This window comes from Bufo bufo, chromosome 3, assembly GCF_905171765.1.
Source record: "Bufo bufo chromosome 3, aBufBuf1.1, whole genome shotgun sequence".
NCBI lineage: Eukaryota > Metazoa > Chordata > Amphibia > Anura > Bufonidae > Bufo > Bufo bufo.
The window spans coordinates 215,948,316-215,963,365 of NC_053391.1; the positions used below are offsets into that span (position 1 = coordinate 215,948,316).

At 40.6% G+C, this 15,050-nt stretch overlaps 1 protein-coding gene across 1 annotated transcript in view; it reads right to left on the reverse strand.

Annotated features, from left to right (window-relative positions):
• AMPD1 (adenosine monophosphate deaminase 1) overlaps positions 1-15,050 on the reverse strand; it is a 165,580-nt gene that overhangs the window by 74,424 nt on the left and 76,106 nt on the right. Inside the window, exons 7-9 of the mRNA XM_040423928.1 lie at positions 14,057-14,251; positions 11,214-11,345; positions 1,311-1,474 (exon numbers count right to left, since the gene is read on the reverse strand). Of these exons, the coding sequence (XP_040279862.1) occupies positions 1,311-1,474; positions 11,214-11,345; positions 14,057-14,251 (491 nt within the window). The remainder of the gene's footprint in view (positions 1-1,310; positions 1,475-11,213; positions 11,346-14,056; positions 14,252-15,050) is intronic.

Here is a 15,050-nt window from a genome sequence, read left to right on the forward strand (position 1 = left end):
GGTCAGGAAGGTGAAAAATAGCAGATTACTGAAGGGGTAAACTAGAAACCTAAGCTAAGGCAAGGAGTGAGAGGGCAGCCTAGCATTTATAGCAGAAGCTGATTAATAAATAGAAGAAGATATATAAGTGCACACAGAATGAAGAGGGGAGTAGTGCAAAAATTGTAGTAATAGTACTTCATTTAATAATGTTCGTAATCGTAACAGAAGTAGGGGGGCAGCAATGGACACGGGCCGCCAATGTAACAGTTCTCACTGGGGAGAGGGGAGTAAGCTGCTGCCAGACACCTCTGGTGGGCGACCTATCTTCCATGACAACAAAGCATCGAGCGTGTTGACATTCAACATGCTTGATCCTTCTTTCCCTCGACATCGTCTACTGGGAAAGAGTTGGCAAGCCCCATACACTTAAGATAATCCTTCAGATTTTGCCAACTTTGCTCTTATGTATATGGGCACTATAGTGCAGCTTCTAGCCTGGCAGAAAATACCCTCAAATAGCAGGTTATTGAATTTGTTCGATGAGACCTGAGATCAATAAATCTGTAGGAAAATATAAAAAATTTATTTCCCATATCTATTCTTGGTATGTACTTGGTTTATTGGAGATATAGATGAGAGGAGTACTCAACCTCTAGTTCATATTGGAAAAAAACAAACAGATTTCATTATCTTTTAGGGTTTGATACATTTGACATATCAGATATACTGTACAGTACAAGTATAAACACGGTGGAGGAAATTGATCATTGCATTTGCGCTAGAAACCTGGTGTCAAAAAAGTATAAATTTTGCATAAAAGTGCAACTTTTGTGATTTTACACCAATCCCACCACTTTTGAAAAGTGGTTGGGCAAGTGGGTGTTGTTATCTATGCTAATTGGGTGCCAGACAGATTTACCAACTTCAAATCTTTAAAGCTGCAAAGAAAAAAAAGTGTAACTTTACTCCAGAAGGTGATGGCATAAAAAAAAAAAAGGATGTGACATCTGTAGACAAATGTTTGATGTTTAACGATGTGCTAATCAGTGAGAGACATTTGATAAACGTGGTGGAAATTATGACAACACAGACTCAAGAAAAACTATACTCCTTATGAAACCCCCCCTTGTGTTTCTTAACCCCCCCCCCCCCCATATATCCTTTATTTTACACATTACTTTTGTTATTAGATTCCTCTCGTGAAATCAACACTTTCTATTAAGAAATACACAGATATATTCATTTCTGGTGTCATAGGAAACTACTTAGGCCAGATCAATCTCCTTTGTCAGATCATGCGCCCCCAGGTAATCTAATGCAATACTTACTATATTCTTGGAACTTGGATCATGAATTTCATGTTGGGGCTGTAAACCCTGTGCTTGTTAAACCAATAAGCCAGTTTAGTCCATTCTTCAGGAGAACGCCCATAGATTGACAAGCGAGGCTCAGCATACTGGTACTTAGCATCTTCCAAGTCTGATCCCACTTCCTGTTATTAATAAGATGTGAATATGATATAACTGTATGATATAACTAAATATAACTGGTAGATTGCAAATGTTCTAGAACTGTCAGATAACGTAATAACAGTGGTAGAAGCTATTTTCTTATAACTCTGTGCTGTGTTGTTCCTCTTTTATTCTTCCTAGAGGTTTACGATTAAATAGACAGCTGGGTGTTTCCAGTTGGGGGGTGCCTCTACACAGTCTGACACAATTCAGTCGGTGCTGGCATTGCCAGACTGTGTGACCCCCATGATTAGATATTCATAAATTTTACACAATAAGGAGGAGTAACAGGAGAATAGCATAATGCAGAGTTCTAAGAGAAGATTTGTTATTTTATGGGGAACGTAAGTATTTACTAAAACTGCCAGGTCGGTAGAGGTGACTGTCCCTTTTAAGGACTGTTCTGTGCTCAGCCCATTTTTACAGTCATAGGTCCCTATTTGCCAGGAGCCTTGATGTTACCAGAACCGCCCTCAAAATGAGCGAAGCTTATGCAAACCCTACCCAAAATTGGGCATTCCAAGGCAGTTTGGAATACTCCCAGGGGCAGGACTAGGATTAAAATGTCTGGATTGTGACTTTTTAAATGTTGGTAAGTATACAGCTCTGTTGACACAGTGATTATGGCTTCAGATTTTATAGGTTCCATGACGGATATTACTCCTCCATTATGATACGTACGATGTATCATGCACTATATTGTGATTAGCATTAAAGGGGTTATACAACCCCTGAAATGCCCCCCATATGCCTGGGCCCCTCACACCCAATGTAGCTACCGGCATGCCCCCGATGTGAACGACCCTCCCTACCGTCACCCGCAATGCTAGGGAGGCTTGTCCTTGTCATCACCTGCTATTATATTTTCATGCCGCAGCCCCCGTGTGGGCTTCAGAAGCGACGCAGTTGCCAGGGAGTGAGGTAAGTACATTGTTTGTGAGGGGCCAGAGCATATGGGGGACAATTCCGGGGTTGGATAACTAGGCAATCAATACACTCATTGGTTTCTATAAGATAAAAACTTGGACTGTTCAGTTCTAAAGGTCAAACATAATTGATAATATCTAAACCAATTAATTCCCCTCTTACCACTAATTAACTGTAATTCATCATATGAAGTAAATCTTCCTTCCCTAATCAACTCCGAAATATTGTAGATACCTGATGTTTTCCAAAAGGAATCTTGTGACATGGACAAAAATTCTTTCAAATGCAAATTTCCCCATAAAAGTGAAAACTCAAGTGCAGCCCTTATCCCTAACAACTCCTTCCTACATTTCCAGGAGTCGATAATTAGTTTACCCGTACAACCAAGCCTATTTGTTCCGACGGATGTGACCCGGTTCTAATAACACAAAAATGTCTCTATATCCTCTGGAAGTAGGGGCATACAGGCCGATATCACTGCTCAACATAGACATTAAGTTGATTGCAAAAGTATTGGCTGTTAGGTTAAAGGGGTTGTCTCGCTTCAGCAAATAGCATTTATTATGTAGAGGAAGTTAATACAAGGCACTTACTAATGTATTGTTATTATCCATATTGCTTCCTTTGCTGACTGGATTCATTTTTCCATCAAATTATACGCTGCTCGTTTCCATGGTTACAGACCACCCTGCAATACATCAGTGGTGGTCGTGCTTGCACACTAGAGAAATAGTGCCAGCCTCGCTGATGGCTGGGACCATGGGAGCTCACATAGGCTGGTGCTTTTTCCTATAGTGTGCAAGCACGACCACTGCTTCTGGATTGCAGGGTAGTCGTAACCATTGAAACTAGCAGCTTATAAAGTGATGGAAAAATTAATCCAATCAGCAAAGGAAGCACTATGGATAACAATACATTAGTAAGTGGCTCATATTAACCTCCTCTACATAATAAATGCTATTTGCTGAATTGAGACAACCCCTTTAAGTGGGGTAATTGAATTTATAATACACCCTGACCAATATGGTTTCATTCCAAAGAAAAATACACATTATAACATTAGGCGTTTGTTTGCAAATATTCAGTTGGCCAGGGAAGGGGAAGGGGGGCACCGCTCTATCCTGTATTTGGATGCCACCAAGGCCTTTGATAGGGTGGGTACAGAAGCGATTTGGAGAGAACTTTCTCAAATGGGCAAAGTTATAATCCAACTTCTCACCTGCTCACATTAATATAAATGGAATTTTGGCCCCTTCTATTCAATTATCAAGAATCATGCACCAGGGATGCCCCCTGTCTCCATTATTGTTTGAACTATTTTTTGAACCACTGACCTTGCTTGTCAGACAGGATGAAGATATTAGGGGTTTTGGTATGGACGTTAACATTGGGAAGATCTCTCTTCCCCGATGACATATTGTTTTGTTTGAGTGACATGCCTAACGTTCTTCCCAGGCTCATTCAGAGCATGGAGAGGTATGGATACTTCTCGGGCCTTGAAATTAATTAGTCTAAGACCGTACTACTCCCCCTTTAGGACATGTCGCTGGCGAACACTGGCAACGTGAAGGTCCTGAGCATGCATGAATCGTTTCATTATTTAAATGTAAAGATTACATTGAACTTGAGAAGATGTTTGGCCTTAAATGTCCTACCCCATATCACGAAAATTTTGTCTAAAATCACAACATGGTTAAAGCTCCCACTGTATATGGCAGATAGATAGATAGATTGCACTTATTAAAATGGCCATACTACCTCATAATAATTTGGGGACGAAAACAGGTCAGTATGAAAATGAGATACTTATACAGATCCATTAATAGAGGTGGCCTTGCGCTTCCTTTTTTAAGGGATATTTTCTAGCAACCCAATTTCATACGTTAATAGACTGGCATCAGAATCCAATGTTGAAAGAAATGGTGAAGAGGCTTATTGCTTACGAAATGATACAAAGAGTTGATATGGTCTGGTTGTCTATGGATAGGACCCCGAGCATCCATTACACAAGGGAAGGGTGACAGTTTAAGCTGCCACATGGGAGCTCTAAAATTGGCTAAATATATATATTTAGAGAGAGATCATTGATGCAGTTGAGTATCTGCCCATTAAAGATATTGGAGTTCATCCAATAGTAAGTAGAGAAGCATGCCCAGATGTTTAGGAAACATCATGAAAAATGTATCTGTGTATTTTTAAGCTTTTATTGCCCTGGTGCAGTAGATCCATGACTTGCACTAGAGACTGGGAAAAATGTAAATATTCATGGAGTTAAAAAATTAGGGAAAAAAGTTAAGGGAAAAGTGTATAGATATAACTGTGGGTCCCTTTAAGCGGGGCTGTGACTGTTCATATTAGTAAGCCGCCAGCCTCTTCCAGATTCTGTGCTAGGTAGTTGGTATTGTTTTGCGCAGTTACATCTTTCTGTTTTACGTGTGTTATGAAATGCACATGGGTGTTTTGTTTTACTGGCGATCCAAGGGATTTTTTCAAAGAACTGAGATGTGTGTGACACGGGCCCTTTATGTTTGTCTGTTTCTATGTCTGTTCAATTATGTGGACCGTTGGTCTGATCTCATGAAGTGCTAAGGAGACAATGACTGGTAGAGGGAGAATCACACAGCCCAACCAGATGACATAGAGGGTAGGGAGGAGAGAAGGTGGACAACACAGCACACTAAGACAACTCATTCTGCTCCTCCCTTAACTACAAGCCACCCCCATGAAGAAAGAAGAAAAGTAGTTTTTTTTGTCTTTTAGAATGTGTATTCGCTGAGTATACACCTGATATGGCATATACACTCAGTATATATGTGTCAAGTGTACTGTGACTACATATATTATTATATGTGTTCTTATGGAAATGGACAAAGCTTTTAAAGAGTAATTAAACCTTTGCATCAAATTTTAATAAGATGTCCCTAATGCCCTAAAAAAAACTTTGTTTAATATACTTTATTTATTAATTTTGTATTTTTCTTAGTTTTTTTCCACTACCTAAAGTGCACCATTTACTGTGCGCTTAAAACTCAGTTCTCTGTATACCGCTGGCAGCTCAGCGGTGTATGGAGTACAGACTGTAAAAATGTATGAATGGGTCTGTACACCGCTGACAGCTCAACGGTGTATGGAGTACAGACTGTAAAAATGTATGAATGGGTATGTACACCACTGACAGCTCAGCAGTGTATGAAGTATGGACTGTGAAATTTATGAATGGGTCTGTACACCGCTGACAGCTCAGCAGTGTATGAAGTATGGACTGTGAAATTTATGAATGGGTCTGTACACCGCTGACAGCTCAGCGGTGTATGGAGTACAGACTGTAAAAATGTATGAATGGGTCTGTACACCGCTGACAGCTCAGCAGTGTATGAAGTATGGACTGTGAAATTTATGAATGGGTCTGTACACCGCTGACAGCTCAGCAGTGTATGAAGTATGGACTGTGAAATTTATGAATGGGTCTGTACACCGCTGACAGCTCAGCGGTGTATGGAGTACAGACTGTAAAAATTTATGAATGGGTCTGTACACCGCTGACAGCTCAGCGGTGTATGAAGTATGGACTGTGAAATTTCTGGCATAGCACATGGGTATTCTGTACCCATGTACTGTACTATGCCAGGATTAGCTGAGCGGAGCGGGCTCCCACATGTGCCTACTCCTCTAAGCTAAGAGCTGACATGCTGTTCTCTTACCTCCGCAATTGAGCTGTCAGTGGTGTACAGAGAACTGAGTTTTAAGTGTACAGTGAATGGTGCACTTTAGGTAGGGAAAAAACTAAGAAAAATACAAAATTTATAAAAAAAATATATATAAGAAAAAGTTTTTTTAGGGCATTAGGGACATCATATTAAAATCTGATGCAAAGGTTTAGTTACTCTTTAACTAATAATATAACATAGAGAAACTGGGTACATCTGCAAACAGAATACCAAAGCATATGAAGTATGAACCAGTATACAACATTGAGTATATTAGAAGATGCCTGAATTATGTTTAATAATTATGGTGTTCATTGTTCTTAGCAATAATCAAGGGTATATAATGAAACTGATATTACTGGTTAAAAGGTTTACACTGAAGATATCAAAAGGTTTATATTGAAGAAGATATCAACACCACAAATTGTTATGAATACAGATGTAATAGGACTAAAAGGAAGTGATATACAGTGTTATCAAAAGGCCATCCATGACCATTGAAAAATACTGATTGCCATTATTTATTTAATGTGTTAATAACAAAGGACCGCCATGAAGTGCAACCTACTTTATGCATACGTTTTTATTTTGGAAATGTTATCACATATTGGGTCAAATGCTGAACTAATAATTGAGAATAGTATATGTAAGTGTACAATGAGACTAGGCATAGGGTTTAGCAAAGTTTTTTGCTTTGATCTCTGGGTTCCATTGAGCAACATTATTTAAATGCAGTGTTGTACTGACAAAAGTCAAAATGGGACATTTGTTTTGTTTTAAGATGCGGTTGTGGTGGGAGGTAAATGACACAAGGAAATAATTTTTTTTAAAACATACTTCATAGTATCAATGGCTTAAATTCTCATAGACTGAGTTATTTTGGACTGAGTTGAAACCCATGGACTGAGTTAATTCCAAGCTAAATTTATTTTCTGCTAGAATATGTGGAACTGTTCAAGTTAGTTTTCTTCCATCAGCGGAGGCTGTATTAGCGATTTAGCAAAGCCATGACTGACAGGTGGAGCCCAAGTAAACACCACGTGTGGTAAGATACAGCTTTTGGTGGCCTGACTTCAAACACCGGTCTGCCATGCAGAACAAGGCCTTGCTGCTCGCACTACTGTTGTCCGGAGGTGGACCACAAAGGTAATCGTCAGCACAATACTTCCTGCAGTACAACAACCAACCAGCAGGGTTAATGACCTTACAATAACCTGCAGACCAGTGAAGGGAGGAGCTCCCTGTGTCACTGCTCCTCCCACAGACAAGGTTATGGACTATCCTACAACCATTGAAAATAAGGTCTAAAATCTGCGTTTATACACCTGCAATCCCCTCATACATCAACACGGAGGAAAGAGGGGTAAGAGACTGAGCTAGACAAAGTCACAAAGACTGGACTTTTAGTAAGAGTGGCTGAAGACCAGGAAAGTTATATCCTAGTATAAAACGCCACACATTCTGGTGTACAGAGCACCAGTAAATGGAGAACTGACTTTGATACCTGTGAGTGTTGGGAGAACCCTTTAATTGAGATGGGCTGATGCCTATTGAAAAGACGATGTCGACAAGAGGAGGATTCTAAAGTCAAGATCAGGAAACGGCACCAGGGACAGAGCATTTAATGGGATTAGAAGCAAAGATAATCCTAAGTAAAGAAACTCTCCTTAGGGTACTTTCACACTAGCGTTTTTCTTTTCCGGCATAGAGTTCTGTCACAGGGGCTCTATACCAGAAAAGAACTGATCAGCCATATCTCCATGCATTCTGAATGGAGAGTAATCCGTTCAGGATGCATCAGGATGTCTTCAGTTCAGTCATTTTGATTGATCAGGCAAAAGAGAAAACCGTAGCATGCTACGGTTTTATCTCCGGCGAAAAAAACTGAAGACTTGCCTGAATGCCGGCTTTTTTTCCCCATAGGAATGTATTAGTGCCGGATCCGGTAAAAATGTGAAAAAAGATACAAGACGGATCCGTCTGTCCGCATGACAAGCGGAGAGACGGATCCGTTCTCGCAATGCATTTGTGAGACGGATCCGCATCCGGATGCGTCTTACAAATGCTTTCAGTCACATCCAGATTGGCAAACTGATCCAGATTGGAACTGCTTGCCTGATCACACTGCCGCAAGTGTGAAAGTAGCTTGAGTCCAACTTACATAGAGTTGTTGTTTTTTTTGGTCTTTTATTTTAAAAGCCCAGTGGTGCCAAGGTGGTTTCCTGTTAAACAATTAGGGACAGTATTCTTTAATGAATAGCGTTGATAGATTATGTAGAATAGGTCACTTATTCTATATATACCGTTATGGAATTTGCTTCGAAACACGTACCACGGTGCAATAGCCGTTGCATGCATTTATACTTATTTTAATTTGTTTTCTATTTTGAGACAGGTTGAATTGAATTAAAGTGGGGTGGAATGTAAAGCAAGGAAGGTAGAAAACACTTAGTTTTGGAACAGAGAGCTTAGCTCCATTGAAGTCCTCATCAGGGTAAGATGTCTTGCTACCATTACGTCTCTTTGTACCATATGGGCGTCGGCCGAGTGCCATGTTTGACCTGACTCTCAGTGACTGTTACTTTACTTAATCTTTGTCTTTTTAGATCTGTGTATACATCTTTTATCATAGTTTAGTAAACTGTTTATGCACTGAAGTTGTGTTAAGTCAATTTGTTTCCCGAACTTCTGATCCCACCATAATACAGTTTTGAAACTTCATATATATCACATAGGTAGGTTTATCTTTAATTACCCTGTTTTTATCCACTTTTTTCCTTAATTTATATTAATGGAGATATGTAATAATAATCTTTATTTATATGGCGCCAACATATTCTTTACAATCGGAGGGTTCATGTACAAAGTGATACATAGCAGCAAACAAGTCAACATTTAAAACAAGAGGAATGAGGGCCCTGATCACAAGAGCTTACAATCTATGTATTTTTGAAACCATACTAGCTGAACATCTAGTGATATTATAAAATAATAGAGCATAGGGTAAGTGAATGAACAGGATCCAGAGCCCTAGTAAGGAGATTTTGCAGTTATGTACCATACCTCCCAACCGTCCCAAATCCGGTGTGACAGTCCCGGATTGCAGTGGCTGTCCTACTGTCCCGGTACAGGGGAGGTATGTCCCGCTTTCTGGCAGGCAGTTGCCTGTTAGTGATGAGCCGCAGGGGCAATGTTTGAATTTGCGATATTTCGCAAATATTTTGTAGAATATTTGTCATATATTCGCGAATTCGGAAATATAATCGCTATTATTTTCTTGATTGTGAAAATCGGCAATGTAATATTCGAGTAAGGCTACTTTCACACTAGCGTCGGGGTTCCGCTTGTGAGCTCCGTTTGAAGAGTCTAACAGGGCCCCAAACGCATCCGTCCAGCTACCAATGCATTCTGAGTGGATGCGGATCCGCTCAGAATGCATCAGTCTGGCAGCGTTCAGCCTCAGCTCTGCTCAGCAAGCCTGGCCGTGCGGATGCAAACGGATCCGTCCAGACTTACAATGTAAGTCAATGGGGACGGATCCGTTTGAATTTGACACTATATGGCTCAATTTTCAAAACTGATCCGTCCCCCATTGACTTTCAATGTAAAGTCTGGACGGATCCATCTGAAGCTACTTTCACACATAGAATTTTTTCTACAATATAATGCAGACGGATCCGTTCTGAACGGATCCCAAGTCTGCATTATATGAGCGGATCGGTCTGGGCAGACCACAGACGGATCCGCTCTGAAAGCAAGTGTGAAAGTAGCCTAAAACGTGCGCAATACCGGCGTGGGTCACTTTTGCTACATTGCTAGAGGTTTCCTGAGACTGGATAAAATAGTTGGCATGGCAGAACATTAAAAATGGCTTTATATGCAGATAGAGTGCTCCTATATATTCGCGATTGCGCTAATCGGCACTAATGATGCGAATATTTTGGCGCAATACATGAAACTTCACCTTTTAGCAGGTCTGCATGTATGTATGGACAACAGAACCTATCACACTACCTAACACCCTGCACTGGAACAGCTACACTATATCACTATCTAACCTACACTGACTATCTCCCATTAACTATCTGTATTATATATATAAGCTAACTAACTATCTATCTAATATAATGAGTGGAAAGCACAGAGCACAGCAATGACACTGCTGTCTCTCTCAGAACTTAAAAAAACTGTAGAAAATGGCTGCTGGGGAGGTTCTTATATACGTAGTAAGGGGTAGACAACTTTCCTATTGGTTGCTAGGGATGTTGCTAAGCTCAGACAAAGACATTGCAGCCTTCTCATTGGCCCACAAGCAAGAAGCAGGGAGGGATCATGGGTTCAGATGAAAAAAATCTACAATATTCCAAAAAACGAATATATAACTATATTCTAAATATTTGTGAATTCTCGAAGTGCCGATATTCACGATTAATATTCACTATTCGCGCCCACACTATTGCCTGTGTATTATAATGTAGCAGAGAGCCAGCATCGGCTCCCTGCTTCATCATCCCTCCCCCGCTGCCAGCTCTCCACTCCTCTGGTCTGTGCGGGGACGGGGCTGGCCTGAAGTCAGCCTCGGCTCCGACTAGAGCAGCCGATGTCCTGCTGCTGCTTGAAAGAAGGTAAGTATGTGGTGTTTATTTGTTTTACTTTCTGTGGGGGGCACATCGTGGGTGTATTACTGGGGCACAGTGTGAGCATATTACTGGGGGCACAGTGTGAGCATATTACTGGGGGCACAGTGTGAGCATATTACTGGGGGCCCAGTGTGGGCATATTACTGGGGGGCACAATGTGGGCATATTACTAGGGGCACAGCTGGGCATAATTCTGTAAAGACACAATGTGGGCATGAATACTGTGCGGTGGCATGAAGGGAGAATAATTACTATGTGAGGGCATTAAGGGGACTGGGTGGGATTAGGTGTATAGTTATGTTTTGGGCGGGGTTATAGGCGTGGCCTAGTGTGGGAAAAAATGTCCCTCTTTGTTCCTTTACAAAGTTGGGAGGTATGTTGTAGACACAGGATGCCATAAGGTGTAAATGTATTTACCAAAACCCAAATTCTTCAGAAGTACTTACCTTAATGATAGTGGCAAAATATTCACCATCAATAAGGTTTTCAGTTTTCAGGTACAGGTCTCGCAATTCGCTGGCACCAACTGGGTTGTATTTAGCATTAAACTTGTCAAAGCGTTGAAATGTTTGCCTTCCCTAAAGAAGATATAAAACAATGGTATAGATTGAAATTATAGAAATATACTACGACATGGAGTAGAAAAAAAGAGAAACTTCTCCAAAGAATACGGGTCCATTACAATTTATTTATTTTATGCACTTATATTCCACAGCACTTTACAGACATTATCATCACACTGTCCCCAATGGAGCTCACAATCTAAGGTCTCTATCAGTATGTCTTTGGAGTATGGGAGGAAACCCACACAAACACAGGGAGAACATACAAACTCCATGCTGATGTTGTCCGTGGTCGGATTTGAACCTAGGACCCCAGCGCTGCAAGGCACCAATGATAACCACTGAGCCACCGTGTGCCCACATTACTTATGTATCACCAGATATATATGTTTTTGTTTTCTCATTGTAGATTATTTTTTGCATATGATTATGGTGGTGTCTATCTTGTCTGAGCTGCTCCTCGGCCCTGTGAACAGCAGTTCAGAGCCACATGGATATAGGAAAGTTCAATATGAGCATGTTGTGTTCTATGATGTGCAGAGGTCATTGTGCAAGGAGGGGGAGGAAGTGAGCTATGTTCATCAACTGTTGTCAGCAATGCAATCTTGTGTTATCTGCCTCTAGCTTTATAATAGAAGTGTTATCTTTCATTGCAAACCTGACTGCGATGATACATAATGAAAGGTGATCTTTACAGAACAGGAGCTTACACCTATTGTGAGGCTGTGTGATCCAAAAAATATAGGTTGACTGGCCCATAGAGCTTTTAAAACTTTTTAATAAAATCCAGATAAAGCATTAAAGTAACATGGCAAATACATTTAGCTGATGTGTTTGAGGCCTTAAGGGTACATCCATATGTGGCAGTTATGTTCCAGATGTTCCACTATGGAACTGTGTATCAGCTAAAAAGGTGAGATACAAATCATATCCACATGCTGCATGATAATTTCCTACCATAAATTGACCTGAACTGTCCAGCATGTCAATGTATGCTGCGGATTTACACTGCGGATATCAATCTTTGCAACACATAGGGTGAATCCCCAGCAAATCCTCATATAACAAATGCTGACTTTGTCATGAATGAGTTTATTGCAGAAATGCTGTGGGTTTGCCACAGATCTCACCTTCTGCATTGCAACGGCAGAACATGCAACATAAATTGACTTTACAGTTATGGATTCTCTTGTGGAAATTGTCTGCACCGTGTAGATGAGATTTTTCTTATACACTTTGCTGATGGATTTTAAATAGCAGAAAATCCACAAAAGATATTCCAAGTGTGGCCATACCTTTATAGGCCTTAAATTTAGCAAAACTGAAAGTGCAAACCTTAATTAGATCACACGAAATTGTCTTGCTCCTGGGACCATATGCAATGGCTTCTCTTATCACACTAAGGCCTCATGCACACGGCCGTTGTTTCGGTCCGCATGTGTGCTGTCCGCATCCGTTGCTCCGTTCCGTGGCCCCGCTAAAAAAATATAACATGTCCTATTCGTGTCCGCGCTTTGCGGACAAGAATAGGCATTTATATTGAAGGCTGTCCATGCCGTTCCGCAAATTGCGGAACGCGCACGGACGCCATCCGTGTTTTGCGGATCCACGATTTGCGGACCGCAAAACACACCACGGTCGTGTGCATGAGGCTTAAAATGTGATTGTTCATTCTGTTTTCTTTAGTTGGATCCAGTACTGCAAAACACTCAGGCTAGTAGATTTCCATTCCTCTTTTTATTATTGATACTGATGGCCTTTCCTCAGGATACGTCATTAATATCTGATTGGCGAGGACCTGGCACCCCAAACCCCCGCTGATCAGCTGTTTGAGTGTAGCTCTGATGCCATCCATTATGTAATGGACACGCTGGTTACTGCAGCTCTGCTCCCGTTCACTTCGATAGCAGCAGTGCCACAGAAACCAGCTATGTTCACTACACGGTGGAAGGAGTTTTGTAGTCCCAGAGCTGACTTCAAGTGCTAGAGCTCCATTGAAAAATCTGATGGGTGTGGGTTCAGGGTGTTGGACCCCTGCTGATTAGATATTGATGGCCTATCCCTAGAATAAACCATCAACGAAAATCAACTTTGGAGCCAATTATTTTTATCTTTGATTTACATGAAATAGGTCTTTTATTACATAGAAACATAGAATGTGTCAGCAGATAAGAACCATTTGGCCCATCTAGTCTGCCCAATATATCTGAATCCTATTAATAGCCCCTGGCCCTCTCTTATATGAAGGATGGCCTTATGCCTATCCCATGCATGCTTAAACTCCTTCACTGTATTTGCAGCTGCCACTTCTGCAGGAAGGCTATTCCATGCATCCACTACTCTCTCAGTAAAGTAATACTTCCTTATATTACTTTTAAACCTTTGCCCCTCTAATTTAAAACTATGTCCTCTTGTAGCAGTTTTTAAATGATTTAGGGTCATCTGTCAGATGAGCTCTCTGATGGATTTATCCCAGTTAGGTACTGTGATACATTCAAGCTGCATAACCCCAAAGGTGCAACATTTTAATAAAAACCTATTAGAAAAAGTGCTTTTAGCCCAAAAGACATAAATCAATAATACTAAAATGCCTCCAAATGTGTCCATAGCAGGCCCGTAGTAAAACTTTACTTTATTGTTAAGTGAGAAAGTCGATGGGTTATCTGTAACTTTACACTGATTTGACCAGACATACAGAAATTCCAAATAAGAACTGAAACACTTACTGCATGGACATCTAGGGAATCTACTGTCAGGTCATAAGGGTGAAGTTTCAGGTTTTCAAATACTTGTTTTAAGGTCAACTGTTTGCCTTTAGAATTATATACCACCCGATTTGAATCCACTCTGTATGATTTCTTGATGAAGCGGAGAAGGTGCTTTTGGTTCATGCAGGCTGCGGCATGTATATGAGTGTCAACCTTAAAAACACAACAGACATCAGCATATTTAGCAAGAAGTCAGAAGTAAAAAAATACTGATTCTCCTGAATGGTAAGTCTGCTTCTTAATCAAATGACTGCTGTGAATATTCATTAGTGGTTCTGCTCCTGTCCAGCCATCAAAAGGCACATTCATACAGTAGATTTCCCTATTGCATTTTGAAGTGTCAGTAAGCAGTAGGTAAGTTATACACATGATTAAGGTCTGGATTACTGTTTTAGCTGTCTCAGCAAAATATTTATACAAGTTGTGGCCTTCACTCCTTTTTGTAGGTTTAGTTTTTGTGTATATATCATTAACTGGCAGACATTATTCTGGAACTGATCTTTGGGATTATATCAATAATAAATCCACCTTCAGTAAACATCTAGGTTTCGACATTTGGTGGAGGGGGGTTTGGAGCTTTGTAATACTGAGAATCACAGTAACTCAGTGCTACTAAAAATAAAACCCACAGGATATATACAACATAAAAAGCACATTGTAGAAGGGCAAATGCTCATGTTCAAGCATGTTATATCATGTTAACTTTATTACTGTAAACTACAAAAGTGCAACCTATAGATCAGGGCTTCTCAAATTTTTTATTCAAGAGCCTCATCAACTAAACCATAGTGATGTCTGAGCTTCACCAGTGGTCGAGATCCATGCCAAGAGGGACACGTTGTCTAAGTGCCTATCTTATGGCAGAATGTACGCCTGGATTAAGTGATCATTGAAAAAGCATCATGCCCTGGGCCTTTGGGTGTGTTCTGAAGATGCTGAGATGCTTGGCAGG